Here is a 19,516-nt window from a genome sequence, read left to right as displayed (position 1 = left end):
TTCAGTGTGTTGATATATTGGGAAGGTAGCTCCAGAGTCTGGGAGCAGTGTGGGAGAAAGTATGGCAACCCCATCGAGCTGTCATAAACCAATTAGCCAATTACATAAAACTGTTTTTGTACAACATGTTTTTTGCTGCAAAGTCGGGCATTTTAACATGGGGTCTAAAGGGATTAACTCACATTTGGAGTCAACCTCTAGTGATGTTCAGTCTGTGTTGGCTTCATGTTTCAGCCTGGATGGTGCTACTCTTCCTAACTCCACAATTCAGACAGCAAGTATGACCAAATTTCACATGAAACAGATAAAAAGATGGAATGATGACATTTCTATCCGACAGTGAGCCTGTTTCCATGACCATAAAATCAATACTGTTAGTAATCAGAATTGTAATATCAGATCTGACGCATTTACATGCACTTAAGACAGTGGTTCCCAACCTTTTTTGGCTCATGACCCCATTTAATGTCAGAATTTCTGGCAACCCTCGAACACAGCCATTTTTTTTTTGCTAAAATTATTTGGTTTGATCATGTAATTAGTTTGCTACACTATGCTGCAAATAAGTGTTAATTTTACAGGACATTAGTCTATAAAAGGTATATTATTATGGACGGAGGCAGAAAAGCCAGGTGTAGATTACTGCACAAAATGAGAATTTTATTTCTTTGGTCAGGATATGTACAGTCAGTCCAGCTGGATGTACAAGGCTGACAATTAATACTGAACAAACAAGAACTCAAACTATGAATTATGAAAGAGCTGCAGCATCTGAAACGGACCACAATGAACATTTGAGCAGATAACAGAACCACAGTGCTTCAGTTTCAGCTGCAGTTTGTCATGTCTTTTATGTGTTGTGATTGTCCCTCTCAACTCAACCATATTTTTTTTTTTTATAGTAAGTTTTTCTTCATTTTAATCAATTACTAGAAATTTCAGGCGACCCCATTGAATTCCAGGTGACCCCATGTGGGGTCCCGACCCCAAGGTTGGAAAAGCACTGACTTAAGAACTGCGATAATCGTAAACCCTGGTTTAGATGCTCCAGTCCATTATGCATTCTTTCAGAGTATGTACATACATAGCGATAGTAGAATCAAATTTCCAGTTATTGTGTTCTCATGTTTGACTACATAACTATGATTTTAATTGTGTTTACACATGTAGATGTAAAAAGAATTTAATAAATCACATTAACCTGTACACATGCAGAAGACATGGGAATACTGGGGAGAAATCCAGGTATCTGATTCTCATAATCAGATTACTACTGTTATCTGATAAAACAGATCAGAATATACTGTTTCCATGATCAGTGGAATAATCGGATAACTCCAGAAATCAGACATGATCGGAGTCTTGGTGTGCATGTAAACGCCTCAGTGACATGATGTTAGTTGTTGTGGTCGTGGCCTGTGTTCGTCTCTGCTGTCGTCAGGGTGTTTCCATTCGTCCTGTCTGGAGCAGCAGATTGAACACAGCTGGGTCTGACTGCTCATTGGGGTCAGGGGGTCATTTGGCACCCATCTCACTTTGTGATGTGTCCTACTCCTTGTTTGGGAGGAGGGTGTTTATTTTAGCCCTAATGTGTGTTTATGTTGTACAGTTTTTCCAACTGAAGTTTGTGCTACTTAACTTCCTGGCTTCCACTTTCACCTCCCCTGTTCCTCTTTCCTGGAAAACATATTGTTACTCCTGTCACATTCAGACTAAATCAGAGGCACAAGACTAACCTTAACATGTTTGCTGAACAAACCACTTTTCTGGCCATTATTATTAGAAGTAAAAGCAGCATGTATACTACACATGAACAGTGCTGTGCAAATGTCTTATTCCACCTTAAGCTTAGTTATTTTTGCAGGATTGAAATGAGCATACATATTTATTTCTCATTGTTTGTTCTTCAGATACAATAAGAAAATACAGGAAATATGTGCAGAGCCTTAAAAAAACACACAAAAACTGAACTAAATAGGCTGTGAAGGGTAAAGTCACTTTTTTAGTGTGACCTCTGACCTCATGACAAGAAGAAACACAAACAATTAGAAACATCTGACATGTGTTGAGTGAAACCTGTATAAAACCACCAGAAGATGAATGCTCTAAACTTCATATTGTCTCAACAAAAGGGGAGGTCATCACTAAATACGACCACTTTGATTTATAGAAACTGTTTCTTTAAAGCCTGACACTTGTTTTTTCCTGCTGTACTTCACATATATTCCAAAACTGGATCTGAATGGGTGCTTCTATGAACTGGGTTCATTTGGTATCTGTCACTTTTCCCAGCTTTTTAGACCCAATAATAAAAGGTAAATGTAGACATATTTCCCCCCAGGATGGACCTAATATGACCTCAGATTAATGCAAAAAAAAAAATTATACTCTTGCTCTGAGGCCATCCCATAATTAATGAATTTTTAATAAAATGTTGGGACCAAAAATAGGACCAAAACTGGGACATGAAAAGCTACCTAGACTATAAATAAAGACAACTGTTAAATTGTGTGATTCAAGTGGTTTTTCTACTCCACACATGTGGGTTTTTCATGAATCTCAGTCTCATTCCAGGTTTGGTGTGGATCCCATCGTTTCCACTGGTGTTACATACAGAACCTGCCCATATTAAACACAAATAAATCGCGAGTGATTTTGCAAGAGGGGACATTTATGTGAAACACTCTCCCTTGCATAATTAGTTAGATTCCCAAAATGTATACTGACAGTCAATAGAAACTTTGAGGAAGAATGTCTGCATATTTCTACTTGTATGGGGGGTTGTAATTATTCATTGTGGATTTATTGATGACTTAGTGCTCGGGTAGTTGAGATAATGATGAAATCGTCATGTTGTCCACGGTTCAGTGCACATGGGTTGGTCTCTTTGCAAAAGTGGACCAAATACACGTTGAGCAACACTCAGTGGGTATCTGCACAATTGAGGATTGGTTTTGAAGGCCTGTATAAAGGCCCAGAAAAGGCCACCATTGTTAGTCCAGTGAACGGCATCATGCCACGTCTATCACAGGAACAACGTCTCCGGGCACTGGTATGGTGGAGGCCGGTTTGAGCTCCAGTGATGAAGCCAGGCCTGTGTAGGGGCTGTTCCCAACCCACAATCACAAACCTGGTTGAACGCCACAACACCACAGGCTCTGATGACCATAGACCGCGTCCAGGGAGAGAGAGAGGGACAACTGCAGACCAGGACCGCTCACTGTTGTGATTTTGTGTTTGGCAGGTGCCATTTTCTTTTGTTAAGTTTTTGTTTTGAAATTATTCTTGAAACTTTAGATTTTGTTTCTGTATGCCAATATCCTAAACAAATTATTCATATGAAAAAAAATCCAGTTTAGGGTTTTCAAAATAAAAATTACGTCGAAAAATATGGTCTCAAAGTTTTCATTGACTGTGGTGTATGTGTAGAGAGTAAAGAGATATTTGATAAAATAGTAGCATGTATTTCATGTCCTTTTGACTGTGTTACATGTGGATTTTTGCATAAAAATTATGTAAAATATGTTTTATCTGAAAAATAGCTTCTCTTTATCTCAGTAATATTTATTGTTAAAATAGAACCACAGTGCTTCCAAAACTTGCTTCATAACATTAGTCTACATCTGCTTTGAATTTTTAGCCCATCTGTCCTGTTTTAGGACCAGTTTCACAGAAGCACCCGTGTACAGAGACTAACAAATGCAGAAGTCTGGTCTTTAGAACCAAGGTCATTATTATTTTTCATTATAGTTTAGCTTTATTTAGTTTTGACTTTTTTTCTCTAATTCAGTTAGTTTTGATTAGTTTTTAGAGCAGGTTTGCTAGTTTTTATTAGTTTTTGTTATTTTCAAAAAGCTTAGTTTTAGTTTAGTTTTAGTTTCTTTATATCTTTTATCTTCTTCGCCGTCGAATTCAAATAAATCCCAGACAGGACTCTGCTGCTTTCTCACAACTTGGGTCTACATGTTTCCAGGTAGAGTGGGGACCAGAAGACGACTCTAAACCACAAGTGACGAGAAGTGACGGACTATTAAATATCATATGGTGCCAGCAGCTAAAATTACTTGAGGGAAATAAATCAATTTCATATCAATCCAGCATTGACAAAGACGAAAACTAAGGGAATTTTAGCCGTAATTTTTATATGTTTTAGTTAGTTTTGTAATCACACAATACAGTTTCAGTTAGTTATCATGTTTTTGTTTTAATTATAGTTTTTATTTATTTCAGTTAACGAAAATGTTTTTACAATTCTAGTTTTCGTCATTTTGTTTGTTTTCGTTAACGATAATAACCTTGTTTAGAACTTTACTAAACGAACAGACTAATGTTGGACTATGGGGAGATTGAAGAGCACTCAAACAAGCACGTGCGTCTAAACTCAGGATGTCCTGGAAGGGAACTTTCATTTTCTAATGGATAGTTTTAAAAGGAAAGCCTTCTGTAAAACAGTAGCAGTATTCCTGTAATATCAGACTATTGAATGCATTTGCAAAATTCATTTTTTAATGCTTATTTCCACTAGTGTTAGCCAAACATGTATTGGAAACACAGAGGCTGGAGGCAACATTGTGGTCAGATTAAAAAGGAATATGTAAATAACTGGAATTAATTTCAAACAACACACTTCTGTTTCACTCACTGTATTAAAAATCTACAACAAACCATTTGTACATGGCATATAATTAACACCAGCTTACTGGGACTATTTACAGTGAGTACCATGTGTTCATTCAATGCATTTTTTTTTTTTTTTTTTTAGCACAAATTTTTCCCATCGCCCACATCTTTATTTCATCACTTCATATGCAAAACAAGCAATTGCATTCCCACGTAGACATTTTGACTTGCATTCTGTGCATATTTTATGAGGATTTTTCACACAAAACCAGTCCACATTCATCATACTATAATTTATACTTAGTGAATATTATATTAGTCCAGAGCACCAGGGAGGGTTATTTAACTGTTTATGGATTTCTGTTCCCATCATTCCACAGGCATACAAGTTTCACTGTTTTCTTACCTGTGGCCTCCACCATTCCCTCCAGGATGACCACGATTTCAAAGTCCTCCTTCTCCAGCTGGGCCTGGGACATGTCCCAGAAGGGTGAATGTGCATCGATCTCATGGGATATCACCAAAGGAGACACCAGGAAGAGACGATCATCACCCGTCTCAAAGCCCACACTGATGTCGGTCTGGTCCAGAGGTATGAACTCACCTGGAGACACAAGGAGTGAATATCAGGAGAGCGTCTTCGTAATCAGCTAAAGTAGTTATATGTTTTACCTCTACTAGTGGGAACAGAAGTACTTGTTTTATATTTATGTAAGTGTAGATGAACAAGTCAAAGCAGGCGTCTCATTTCAGTTCATGATCTCACATGATCTCAACTGGGCCAGACCAGTAAAATAATTACACTAGAAAAGCACTCGGAGAGCACAGACCTCTGCCAAGACAGATCTGCACCCCCCCGATCACCACGAAAATTTAATCATTTGTTCCTTGTGCCAGTATCAACATTTCCTGAAAATTTCATGAAAATCCATCCATAACTTTTTGTGTTATCTTGCTAACTAACCAACCAACCAACCAACAAATAAACCCTGACAAAAACATAACCTCTTTGGCGGAGGTAACCAGATAGAAACATATATAAACCAGCCAACCGGCAGAAAACCACATAGAAACAAATAAAAACCAGATAGAAACATATGTAAATGAAAAATGTGTCGTAAATGGGATTTTCAGTGTTAAATGTAAATGTCCACAGAGTCCACATTCCACAGTGGATGTGGACAATTTTGTGCCAGATACAAGATATTGTTCTAAGCTACAGGTGGATCAAATTGGAGTCTAATCGGAGTTGTTTTGAATTTTTTATTAATTTTCGAAAATTGCTCAATGATGAGAGATAGGAAAATTTGAGATTTTGTGACCTTGCTGTGACCTTGAACTTTGGCCTACTTGGCCCAAAATTTAATGGGTTGGTCCCAGGGCCTAGGCCTATCTGTGGGGACAATTTGGTAAAGATGGTTGTAATAGTTTTCCCGTAAAGTTGCTAACAAACAAACAAACAAACACACAAAGCAAAGTGATCACAATACCTCCTGGCCGCGGTAATAATAACCTATAAATTATGAATTATGTCAACTTCTCTTTGCTTTAGAGTGAAAAAAGTAAAATCACATTAGGAAAATGTTTACATCTACAAACAATCATTAAAAAAAATAGGTTAACATGAACAACCAGAAATTTATTAAGAAAAATGAGTGCAATTTGAACAATATTCTGTCTCAGTTTATCATTTACACATATGTACATTACAACTTACACATCACAGTGGATCTACAAATACACAAAACATTTAGTAACAGGCAGAATATTGATAAAACTGCACTTCTTAAGACATTTCAGGCTATAACCTGACAAACCTGAACAAATATGAAAAACCTGAAATGTCTTATGAGAATTAGGTGTAATTACCTCCGCCAAGGAGGTTATGTTTTGCCGGCGTTGGTTTGTCTGTCTGTCTGTCTGTCTGTCTGTCTGTCTGTCTGCAAGATAACTCAAAAAGTTATGGACAGGTTTGGATGAAAATTTCAGGAAATGTTGATACTGGTACAAGGAACAAATGATTCAATTTTGGTGGTGATCGGGGGGGCACACGCTGTCCGAGTGCTTCTAGTTTTAACAATACTAAACTTGTTAATACATGTTTTGTGCACTTGTAGATCCACTGTGATTTGTACATTTTAATGTACATTTGTAAATGATAAACTGAGACAGAATATTGTTAAAATTTCACTTATTTTTCTGAAGACCAGTTCTGAGGTCTCTACACTGGCTCCCTGTCTCTCAGAGAATAGACTTTAAAATTCTCTTACTAGCATATAAAGCACTGAATGGTTTAGGCCCAAAATCCATCAGAGACCTTCTAGTCCAGTATGAACCATCCAGACCACTCAGGTCATCTGCTGCAGGTCTGCTCTGTGTTCCCAAAGTCAGAACTAAACATGGAGAATCAGCGTTCAGTTTCTATGCTCTGTATATCTGGAACAAACTACCAGAAAATATCAGGTCTGCTGCGAGTCTGAGTTCTTTTAAGTCCAGGTTAAAGACTCACCTGTTCACTGCTGCCTTTGACTAAAAGGCTTTTGACTTTTTAAACTTTATATTCTCTTTGAAACTCTGCACTGCAACTCTTACTTTAATATGTGTGTGTTTGTATTTTTATTTTATTCTTTTTTTTTTTTTTTTTTATGTGTTGTTTTATTACTTGCTGTTTTTAATCACCTTTTACATGTTTCTTTTATAATGTTTTAAATGTGTTTCTTTTTGTTTCTTTTATTTCAATGTCCTGTGTGAAGCACCTTGAATTGCCTTGTTGCTGAAATGTGCTATACAAATAAACTTGCCTTGCCTTGAAGACATTTCATTTTGTTCATGTTATTCACATTTTTAGATGTAAACATTTTCATTGTGTCATTTTACTTTTCTTCACAGTTATTATTTTACTGGTCTGGCCCACTTGAGATCATGAACTAAAATGAGTTTGACAGCCCTGCTCTGGAGGGTCATGGGGGTAGGAATCTATCCCAGCTTACATCAGGCAAAGATGGGGAATACCCTGGACACATACAAAGATGCACAACCAGTCACTCTCCCATTCACACCTATGGTTGATTTAGATTGACCAGTTAATCCAGTGGTTCCCAACCTTTTTTGGCTCATGACCCCATTTTAACATCGCAAATTTCTGGCGACCCAAGACATTCAAAACAGACTTTTTTGTTTTTTTCCTAAAATCAATTTGTTTTTATTTGTAATATTTGCTATACTATGCTGCAAATAAACGTTAATTTTAGACAATATTTAGTTTATATAATGTATATTATTATGGACGGAGGCAGAAAAGCCAGATGTAGATTACTGCACAAAGTGAGAATTTGATTTTCCTTGGTCAGGATATGTACAGTCAGTCCAGCTTGGATTTACAAGGCTGACAATTAATACTGAACAAACAAGAACTCAAACTATGAATTATGAAAGAGCTGCAGCATCTGAAACCGACCACAATGAACATTTGACAGATAAACAGAACCACAGTGCTTCAGTTTCAGCTTCACAGTCTGTCACGTCTTTTATGTATGTGATTGTCTTTCTCAACTCACCATATATTTTTTAATGTTAAGGTTTTTTTTTTATTATTTTTAATCAATTAGTAGGAATTTCAGGTGACCCCATTTGCATTCCAGGTGACTCCATGTGGGGTCCCGACCCCAAGGTTGAAAAACACTGAGTTAACCTATTAACGTACATGTGTTTGAACGGTGGAAGGAAGCTGGTGAGAACAATGTGGACACAGGTAGAACATGCAACTCCAAAAACAAAGGCATTCATATTATAGGATGTGATATATTCCCATAGTGATATTTTGTCTTACTTCGATTATATAAGCAAGAGAAGTACCAAGTGCGGTGGTTGCAATTACTGTAGAGCAGGGGTGTCAAACTCAGATCCTGCATGTTGTAGATGTTTCCCTCTTCCAACACGCCTGATTCAAATGATAAGCCTATCATCCAACTCTGCAGAAGCCTGATAATGACCGTCAGGTGTGCTGGAAGAGGGAAACATCTAAAACATGCAGGATACCGGCCCTCGAGGACCGGAGTTTGACACCTGTGCTGTAGAGTTTTAGCTGCAGATGAGATTCAGTGCTATGAATGACTCTTACCCTCCTGAGTCTGTTTGGACTTGATGAGCTTGGCCCTCATGTTGGCCCCCACTATGTGGGAGCTGCGCAGGTCACCGACCCTGAACATTAGGCAGAGCTTGTCATCTCTCAGGGAGATCACAGCGGTTTTGGAGAACACCAGCGTCTCAGCTCTTTTGTTGGGCTGCGAGATCTTCACAAACATGCAGCCCACCTGGACAGACGGACAGAAACACAGACAGGAGGGAGCGCAAACGACATGAGATAAAGCTGCTCCAAATTAAAACAGGTGAAAAAGGCTTCAATATTTTCAATAGCAGCAGTATAATTGAAAAATGACTGGCATCTCTTGTTGTTCAGTAGTCATTATTAACATCAGCAACAACTCAGTGATCCTCGTGCATAGCAGAGCTGGGACATGTTCATTGTGAGTGAATAAAAAATAGATGAGGCTTGTTTACTTTTTCAATAGAGCTTACTATTTCAACATTAAAATCGCAGTGACACTGGTATTAACCTCAGACTCGATCATATTTTTAATATGCATTGTAAAACAACCCACATTTCTGTCTTTTGTTAATATGGCACATTTCCAGCTTGTAAACATGCATAATTCTTGCTTGGCTGTTGCTCTGTTCTTTCATTGTCATCAAAAGACTACTTCTTGTGGAAAAATTTGAGCTCCATCAGCACTTTAAAGAGGAAATGTTCTGCAGGAAGCATAATACCAGCACTGAACTAGTGTCATTGCTTAGAGATAATAATTATTTCCTCCTCTGAGGCTCAAGAAAATGTGTATATTCATTTTTTGCTGGATTCAGACAAACTGACAGATACTTGGTGGGTCAAACATTATTTGCATACTCTTTTCTGTTTTTAACCTATTTAGCAGCCTGTCAGACAGGTGAGGTCTGCTAAAATGGATTAGAAGATGTGAACGTTTTTCAGTCCGTCAGTTTTGTGTGCATTTCTTTAGCCTGACCTACTTGTTACTCAGGCCACGGCTCATTCTTTGTGCATCTGTTCCAAGGTTTTTATATTTATGGAACTGCTGAGAATAATCATTGCATACATTTCAACGGATGTTTCATTCATTTAAATTCAACCTCATGCACCATTCATGCAGCATCCATAGCTGCAAAAATAAGGCAAGTGTCAAAACCTGCAATTCCTCAACTCTGACCACATGTAACCTCACAGGAGAGATAACTGCATTTACAGCCTGGTACAAAAAGTTTATGAGATGAATTTTTATATAACTGGCCAGTTTAAAATGTATTAAGGGGTAAAGTTATGCATAATTCAGTGCGTAGCTGCTTTGATTGACAGGTGGCGGCTGTGGATGTCCATTGTCGGACTTGACTGACATTGAACTTTGGATGTTTCTGTAAATAATATATTATTTTGCTTTTCCTGACACACAGCTCTACAGTTGTGATTAAGGAGTTGCACTAGCAAAACTGTCAACAAGTACCAATGCTTAATAATAATAGGCTTCCTGGTGTGTTAGCATCACTCAGCTACACTAGCTAATGTTAGCATGAAATTGGTTTTGGATTATTAGAAATTAGCTAGCCCTCTCATCATTTTCATCGAGGAGCTGGGACAGTTTTCAAAATTAAGCCAAAGTGGGAGTATCTTAAAGTGTAATACCACTGATGGCCACTAGATACTCCTCCAAGAAAGCCTGGCTCCCATAGACTTACACTGAAATTTCTGAAGTTTCTTTGTGTCTTTGTTAACTATTGGTTGAATTCATACCAAATTGGGTTTATAGATTGCCAGTGTCCCAGAATAGATGTCATTACATTTTGGGAAAAGTAGGTCAAAGTTCACATTTTTTATGAATTTTTAAAAGTCTTTCTTTTTTTCCATTTACTCATAATGGGCAAAATTTCAAATGTCTATAAAAACATTCATTTTGTTTCAATTTACTTCAAACTTGCCACATATATAGAGGCAATTGACATGCTGACATCAGCTCATGCATAGACATGATGACATCAGCTGGATCGATGCCAAAATAAGATAAAATACGTGCCTGGCACCACTTGTTTATTTGTTTATAAGTTATTTGATCCGTCTTAATGTCATCTTGGGCTTTGACAGATCAGTAGGACAGCTGTCTCGCTGGTTGAGTCTGACTTTCAGAAACTCTAGATAGACTGTAGTTATGATTAATAGGTTACACTAAGAACCTCAAATAACTTTATTATACAAATGCTAAAGGACATTATGCAAAATTCACTCATATTACCCATAACTGTATATGTTAACATTTAGGAAGGAGCAGAATTTTTGCTTGTGTTCAATATAACAGTGTTAATTGTATAATTAGTAAGCTAGCACTTGTTTGCTCAGTTTTACCCCTCACACTACTAAAGCTCCACTAGCGTGCTCAAATATGGACATTTATATGTCAAAAACTCCAAGGCAGCGATGGCCAAAGGCAAAATTCCAGGCTTCAAAACAGGAGTGCAGGGACTACTGTTATGACCCTAGGGCCTAATTTGTCTATTTGTGTTTATATGTATATGTTTTCTGTCTAGTGAGTGTTCTCCCCCGTCTTGTAGGTGTGCTGTGTTTGTCTTGTGTCTGTTTTGCAGGAAGCTGATTGGTGGAGCGTGATTGCCCGGCCGCTTTAAATGGCCCTGGATCCAGCCGTTCGTTCTCTCTCTTGCCTCCTGCCAGCTTCCAGCCGTGTTCCTACGTGTGTGACTGTCAGTCTTCGTGTGTTTGTGTGATAATTCGATTGTATATGGTTATAAATAGATATTTTGTAAATTCCATCCTTTTCCTGGTAGGGGAGGACGGCTCTTTTATTTTCACATTTTCTCCTGTTTTTATTAGGGAGTTTAGGTTAGTTTTCTGTATTTTATTTCTTGCATTTATTTTGGATTAGGCAATTTAGTTTGAACTTTGGAAGAAGATATTTTGTTTGTTGTTTTAGCCGCACCTTCCCCTAACTCTCCTTTAGTTGTTAAAAAATAAATAAATATTGTAAACTTTAATTTTTTTGACTGACGTGTGTGCTTGGGAGCTGGGAGGGGACAAAGTGTGAGCACATTATGTTGGCTCTGGTAAACCCCTAGACCGGGGCGTAACACTAATCCAACAGATATTTTTATTAGTCTATGATTAGTGTTATGAGCTCATTATCATTTCAGATGTGTACGACTGATTACCGTTGATTTTGCACATCATGTCCCACCTCTCAGTGTTTCACCAGCCCTGGTCCTTACCATGAAGGCGTTGACCATAGAGCCCAGAATAGCCTGCAGCAGCAGCAGCATGGTCCCCACTGGACACTGGTCTGTGATAACACGGTGGCCGTAGCCAATGGTGGTCTCTGTCTCGATGGAAAAGAGGAAAGCCGAGATGAAGCCGTTGACATTGTTGACGCATGGTGTCCATTTCTCATCCTCCAGATGGTCCAGATCACCTCTTGGGAAGCAATACGGAGGATGTGTGAGAAAGGGAAGGGGGAGGTGACAAAGTGGGCGTTAAGAGGAAAAAATAGACAAAGTGAGAAGATTTGTATATTTAGAACAGAGGTGGTGAAATATATAGATGACGACTCTTCAACTATCCCATTTAATCTCATTCCTGTAATGAGTAACTAATCCCATTCCTCATATTTATATACAATATATGATTAATCTATCATTCGTGCTGTCATTTTTTTTCTTGATCCAGCAAAAATTAACCTTTTTCATCCTGTATTCTCACACATAGTATCTTAATAGTAACTTTATACTGGTACCACACTTTTGGCTTGTGCTAACAGTGTGTAAATTTTCTCTGTAACCTCCCTCTATACAGGCTAATGTCCCTAAATAACACAGCTCCAGCCTGAGACAAAGAGCTAATTAATGTAAGTGGTGTTCGGTAATTTATATAATCTATGACTTATATTGGCCTGTGCTGGTGACCAAGGAATTCCAGCAACACCGACAGCTTTCTGGCATAACTTAGGATGGCATGTAATCGATCTAAAAAGGTCACAATTTTATGAGATGAATGTGGATCCAGCAGACACATCTAGTGACGCGGTAACATGATGAAATACAGTGTAATATTAAAGCTGCTTTATCATCGACTTTTTTTGGCAGAAAAATGACAATTTTAAGCTTTCGTAGCAGAAATGTACCACAATGCTGATCACTTTCTTGCAGCATTATTGTCCATCTCAGAATTATAAAACTCATCATGATAGTGTCATAAAATGGAATAGTTCCAGCACAAAAATGTAGTATAAGCAGTCGGATATGGAGCTCACATTCAGCCAAAACCGAACAAACACATACCCTGCCCAGAGTTTAGTTTACAAAGACAAAAGATCAAATCAACATAATACATGATGTTTTGCAAGTACAAATACACAACAAATATCTAATAAATCACACTCAGAAACAGATACAACATAATATTTCCAGGATCAAATGATGCTACTCCTATTTTATTTTAGCTCAACAATATGAATTTTATGCCTGTAGATCTAACTCAAAATCTAAAGAAAATCAGTTGAAAAGACATATCCAATTTGGTAATGACCAGTAATACGTTACAACAGCCCAAAAATATAATGTGGAGAGCAGGATTGGATCCTTACGTCTGAAAATAAAGTTAGAACAGATTTGGATTATTTGGCATAGCTGATAGTATTCAGCAAAACACTAACAGTTAAATTAACTCTGAGGAACTTCCTGCTGTTGTAAAAAGTAAAATACTCACATTTGAGCAAAAATAATCAATACAAAGGCAGATTATGACAAAAGTTTTTCTTTAATTATACATTTCTGACTTGTAAGCTCTGGTTCACCGTTTATTATAAATATGATGTCAGTTTTGTATTTACAAAGCAAAATACATTCCTTTATAATGGTTCACTTTGTAAGATATGGACAAGTTCATGCACTTACATGAAATTTGTGTTGTAGTCTGTGTTATAATAGATGTAGATGTGGGCTAACCACTTTGTCATTCACCTACGCCCAAGATAACAGATTTAGAGTGATTTTTATAGAGGGCTTGAATTGCCATTATTAACATTATTATCCTTGCTTCAGATTTCTTTAGGGTGTCTCTTCTGCTCCTCTACAGCAGCTACATTATTCAGTGTTGGCTACTGTTATCTGGAATCAGCTAACATCAACAAATAACAGCTGATGTAAACCCATGCTCCACGTAAACCCACAAGCACACACAAATCTATAATACTGTACCATTAATCATGTTTTGTATTTGCAAACCAAGCTCTATAATATTTGTGAAATCTGTTTTGTTGTTCATTAAGTTTTGACAGGAATTGAGCTCTGTCTAGTAAATCAACATGACATTCAGCAGACTAGCATCTGCTCAAGGTGAAAGCAATACAAGTGAATTAATACACCCCTTGCTCTACAGCAGGGGTGTCGAACACATTTTAGCTCAGGGGCCACATTCAGCCTAATATGATTTCAAGTGGGTCAGTAAAATAATAACATAATATCCCATAAATAATGTCAACTCTAAACTTTTCTCTTTGTTTTAGAGTGAAAAGTAAAATTACATAATGACAATGTCTACTTCTACAAACTATCCTTTAAAAAAATAAGATAAACATGAACAACCTGAAATGTATTAAGAAAAATAAGTGCAATTTTAACTCCTTGATCCTTGCTCCAAACCCCAAATCTCATCTGCTGTCTACCTTTTCCTTTTTTTCACCCTATCCCCCGTATTCCTTTCAAATCCATGAAATAATTTCCAACATGTGTCCGCATGTACTGTGTGAAAACTGTATGATGTCTTATATTTGTGCTTTGCATGATCTTGTGTTCTTCACTGCAAATTTAGAAGAAAAGGGTTCAGTGGTGGCGCACCAGTTAGGAGCAGTGGCCCGATGTCCCAGATCATCAAACGCAATCTCGTTTGATGTACTCTGCGCTGTATGTACACTGTGCTGTCAAATGACAATAAAGAAATCTGTAATCTGTAATCTAATGTGTAATCTGATAACCTAGCCTCAGTTTATCATTTATACATGTGCATTACAACGTAAAGAGCACAGTGGATCTACAAATATACCAAACATTTACTGACAGGCATAATGTAGCTATAATTGCACTTATTTCTCTGAAGACATTACAGGTTGTTCGTGTCCTTCCCTTTTTTTGTGAACAGATAGTTTATCAGTATAAACATTTTCATGTAATTTTCCTTTTATAATAAAACAAAAAGAAAAAAAAATTGGAGTTGTCATTATATGTTATTATTATGATAATATTTCACCGGTCTGACCCACCTGAGATTAAATTGGTCTGTATGTGAAACCTGAACTAAAATGCATTTTGACACCTTTGATCATTAATATCTTAAGTGTAATTTTTGCATTTCACAAATTCATCCAATGAGTCAGAGTGGACCCTTTGGTGCACTGGTTTTGGCCCACGGACCGTATATTTGACACCCCTGCTCTAAAGTCTTACCTGCAGTAGGCTATGAGGTACCAGATGGCCCCAAAGAAGAGCCATGTGACTGCGTAGGCCATGACAAAGACAAAGAGCGAGCAGCGCCAGTTGAGGTCCACCAGTGTGGTAAAGATGTCCGTCAGGTAGCGGTAAGTCTCCCGCATGTTGCCATGCTGCACGTTGCAGCGGCCATTCTTCTCCACATAGCGCTGCCTCTTACGTCGAGCTCGGGCTGGTAAAGAGACAGAAATATTTAACATTAGGCTGGATGGAGGGAGGTGATGAGTCAGACCCTTGCTGATCTGGAAAAGTGAAGCAGATTACATTGTGGTGTGTGAGATTCACATTAAACTCTTTCACACCCTCTTAAAAAACTTCAAAAAGATATGCCTACTTTTGTAAATGGTTGAAAAGCTGTGCTGTTTGAAGTTACGTCTTAGTGAAGCTAAGGATGAAAGATGAATGGAGCTGTGAGAAAGATTGGAAGATAAACACTGGAGGATGTCAGGGGACCAAACTGCTTAGAAAGATGCAGCATGGCTCAGAGGAAAGTCAGGCTGGTGAAAAAGGAGTAAGAGAAATGAAAAGAGGCAGGGGAGGAAAGGAGTACATATGAGAAATGACAGGACAATATCATCAAACACTTGAAGAAGAAAAGCTACAATGTTGGACTTTAGTCACTGCACAACCCTGAAGGCAATTGTTGATTCTTTTCTTTGTTGAGAAGGCTTTTACTGTGGCTACACTCAGCTAGAACAGAGATTATAACATATGCAGCAAAGAAAATACTCGGTTTCTATCTTAAATTCAGAGCAGTAATGATGTTGAGGACCTTAGTGAACCTATGGAGTTACAGGAAAAGCTTCAAAGGATATATTCATTTCTCGTATGTTGATAATGTGGTTCAAGTTAATCGTTACTGGTTGGGAAAACGTTCTTTGAGAGGCTGAAACCAAAACTTTACATCCAGTTATTATGTTTTAACAGTTGGAAACGTTTATCAAATGTTCATGGTAAGGCCTGTAGTATATGAAGAACATTTGTAATGTGTGCTAACATTGTTCAGTAGTGGGACATTATGGAAGAGTAGACATAGAGGCAAATCTGTTTCATCTAAAGATATGAATTATCTTGTTTCTGTTATTGATGGAGCATGGATTAGTCACATGGTCTGTCTCTTTTAGCTATATAGTGTCTGGCTGTTACTGTTAATACTGAGATAAAACACTGAAAGATTCATAACAGATGACAGTGGCAACTTTTAGGGCCAGATTTGCTCATGGTGAAATACTGGACAAATAAAGGAATGCATAACGCATGTAAATAAAACACATTTTCATATTCATCACAGTTCACGGAGTCTTACATAGTATTCATTGCACTTGTTCATATTAATTATAACAATATGAAAGGGCGCAATAAAATGCAGTTTTTCTGCTTAGCACTACCACGTTGTTTGCGTTTAGAGGAAATCGGACTAAAAAGTCACAAAAACAGTGCAACTCTGTGGTTCTTAAAAGGTTCCTTTAGTAATATTTAATGGTATTTAACGGTGATACTGCAGATTACAATCAGTCAAATACCTGTCACCTCTCCTTATCTGGCCACTAAATAAATAAATTAAATAATAATAACAATAATAATAATAATAATAATGGGTTAGATTTATATAGCGCTTTTCTATGAATGCATTCTCAAAGCGCATACAGTGGATCCATTATTCATTCGTAGTAAATAAGTAAATAAATAGGTATAAATAGATGAAAGTCCACAGAGGCACCCTGCTCCCACTGTAGATAGAAATGGTCCTTCTTAGGTTGAAAAATATGTTATTAATATTTTCAGTTAGTTACAGCCCTCATGGAAACATAATTATCAATAACATCTTCTGTTTCTGCTATTAGATCCCCCTGAGGTTAAGCACACTGCAGCTTAACTCAACAGTATTTTTGAGTTTTAGGGTTGATTTTTCATCATAGAAAAATACACAGCACTGAGAAGGGAAACTGAGGCAAACAAAGAGTGAAGTTTAGGGGTGAGGCCTCGAGGAAAAAGATGTCAAAGATGTTAAAATCGCTGAGGGGTGAGGAACTGCAGCATGGTGCAAATTAGACGAGATTCACAACTATTGCAAGAAAGATGTGGAGGAGCGGGAGGGGCACAAGTACAGTCAATATACTGTACAGTATGTATGCGTGTGGAGGAGGGACTGAGAAAATATTGCTCCACAGTCTGTCAATAGCTCCCAATCTCTGTAGTTCCATAGAGTCTGAAGGAGTCAATACTGATGCAGTTGCAGCTTTCATTCAATGTTACTCAGACATGAATAACAGCATTCATAACATTTTCCAAATATTTATTGCATAATTGAATAGGATTTCTATGGTAACGCTCTACAGACAGCCCATCAAGGACAAGAAAGTAGAACTGAGAGACACTCACCCCAGCCGAATCGGCCCCTCTCCTTCTCCGTCCCCTGGGCTTTCTTCCGGGCCTGATTGGCTTTGGCTTCTCGTTCAGCCAGTTTGGCCTGGAAAGACCTGTTCACCTTGGCCGAGGTCGGAGGGGACGGTGTGGTCTCCGTGGTGACGACGTGGCCCAGCTCATCTGATAGGTTGTAAACCCCTGTGGACGCTGTAGCTTCTGTGGCCACCTCCACCTCCTCCCGTTCCCCTTTCTCCTCCACAGGGAGCGAGAGCGAGTCTGGACGGGAAGGGAAGACTGAGTTCTCCAGAGCCATGTCCAGGGCGTGTGGATGAGGGGGTCAGGTGTATGAGTGTGTTATTGATGTCCTCCCTATGGCAGATGCTGGCCACTGCCTATTGATTGTACCATTTGTTTGCTTGACTGAAGCCTGGGAAGTAGAAAAACACAATCATTAAAAGAAAGCAGTGAATTGATTGGCTCTTGTTATGTAACATTATTTCTATGATAAATCACTTTTAACATGAAATTGAACTCAGTTTAGGAGCTTTCCATCTACCTGTTCTCTCTTCTTGCCCAGTAAGATTTTATTCTTATGTTGTCCCTACCATTTTCTCATCATTACTGTTTTGTTTTTTTGTGTTCAATTTCATTAGTTTTAACAATAAGTAAGGAGGAAAATGACAAACTTTTGAATTAATATCACACAACTGTCTGTAACTTTTGCATTTACAGCACATGCCATGTCTTTTCTTATAAAGATCTGGGAACACATAGTACATTAGAGCCACTTTCACTGCTTTGCATGTTTCATAATGTGCCTTGGGCTAAGTGTGTGGTGGTCCGTGCATGTATGTGTTTGTGTTGTGTAAGTGCACTTTGACTGTGGTTATATCAATGAGGTGAATTTACATTACAGGCCTACTGAGAGTCTCACATTTAAAGCCCATTTAGATCTTGGAAACCCAGTTAAATATGTATCTGAACAATGAGATACGGTGTGTGTACTGAATTATTTGCACAGGAAAATGGAGTCCTGGTGGTCTACAATCTAGATATGTGCGCCTATATAGACAATTGGTGGATGGACGCAAAAGGAGACTGATGGTGACAATCTAGATGACGCACTACGCTTGATAGATGGATGGATCAGAGATATCCTCTAATACAGGGTAATCTGTAAGGCAGCCAATAGGCTACAGAACCAACAGGCTAAGCCTGGGAACCACTGGCACACTGCAAAGAATGAACAAATCTCACCTGCACAGTGTAGCAACTTGTAGAGGTATAAGAGCCGGATTCAGCAGATGTTTTATCAGGAGAAAAAAGCAAATGTGGTCCAAGAGCGAACCGGCGTTGACAGTCCTGGTTGGATAACACCCATTTCTGGTGTTTACCAGCGACGCAGCATCAGTCCACTCCTGTTCGCTTTTCCAGGAAAACAAAGACCACCTCGATCCGACCACTCAGCATTCACAATCCATATAAAGAACCTGCGCAAGCCCAAGAGTGACCGCAGCGGCTTGAACGAAATCCGCGGCAACAAATGCTCAGATCAGATGAAGACATCTGGAGAACATGTGTCGGGAAGTGGACGTGCGAAATGGTGGCAGCGGATGAGCCGGCCGCGCGGAGAGCTCCATCATCTGAGCATCTGATGGAGTCAGTCAGGTGTGGAGCCACTGAGCGGCAGAGGATGCTGTCATCAGCCCAGCCCCTTCACCCTGCCTCCTGCCTCAGACGCTTTGCATTTGCACAACAGAAGGGACAGTCTGTCAGACCCTCAGCAGCTGCACAGAGAGTCGCAGAGGAGGAAATGGGAAAGGGGAAGGCCTATTGTGATGCAACCACCGTGTAATCACCGTTATTTCATGGTGTAGGCCTGTAATGTATTTAAAATGTCTGACACTGCAAAAAGATG

General features: G+C 38.5%; 1 protein-coding gene across 1 annotated transcript; it reads right to left on the bottom strand.

Annotated features, from left to right (window-relative positions):
• Positions 1–1,396: 1,396 nt before the first annotated feature.
• On the bottom strand, positions 1,397–19,346 carry LOC115436830 (G protein-activated inward rectifier potassium channel 3-like). The gene is made up of 7 exons (XM_030159788.1): positions 18,856–19,346; positions 17,614–18,025; positions 15,190–15,403; positions 11,962–12,163; positions 8,741–8,933; positions 5,027–5,224; positions 1,397–1,461 (listed from the first exon to the last, which is right to left on the bottom strand). Exons 2-7 carry the CDS (start codon positions 17,909–17,911, stop codon positions 1,397–1,399), a joined length of 1,170 nt encoding a protein of 389 aa, XP_030015648.1. The 5' UTR covers positions 17,912–18,025; positions 18,856–19,346.
• Positions 19,347–19,516: the final 170 nt, after the last annotated feature.

Source organism: Sphaeramia orbicularis, chromosome 17, assembly GCF_902148855.1.
Source record: "Sphaeramia orbicularis chromosome 17, fSphaOr1.1, whole genome shotgun sequence".
Lineage (NCBI taxonomy): Eukaryota > Metazoa > Chordata > Actinopteri > Kurtiformes > Apogonidae > Sphaeramia > Sphaeramia orbicularis.
The sequence above is the reverse complement of the archived record's forward strand: the minus strand, read 5'-3'. Positions and strand labels throughout refer to the sequence as shown.

Excerpts from the sequence above, each read along its gene's own strand:
- LOC115436830 (XM_030159788.1), bottom strand. The coding sequence starts at position 17,911 with ATGGCTCTGGAGAACTCAGTCTTCCCTTCCCGTCCAGACTCGCTCTCG. Across the intron at positions 15,404-17,613 it reads GAGGGGCCGATTCGGCTGGG|CCCGAGCTCGACGTAAGAGG; the intron begins GTGAGTGTCTCT and ends TCTCTTTACCAG. Across the intron at positions 5,225-8,740 it reads GTCCAAACAGACTCAGGAGG|GTGAGTTCATACCTCTGGAC; the intron begins GTAAGAGTCATT and ends TTGTGTCTCCAG.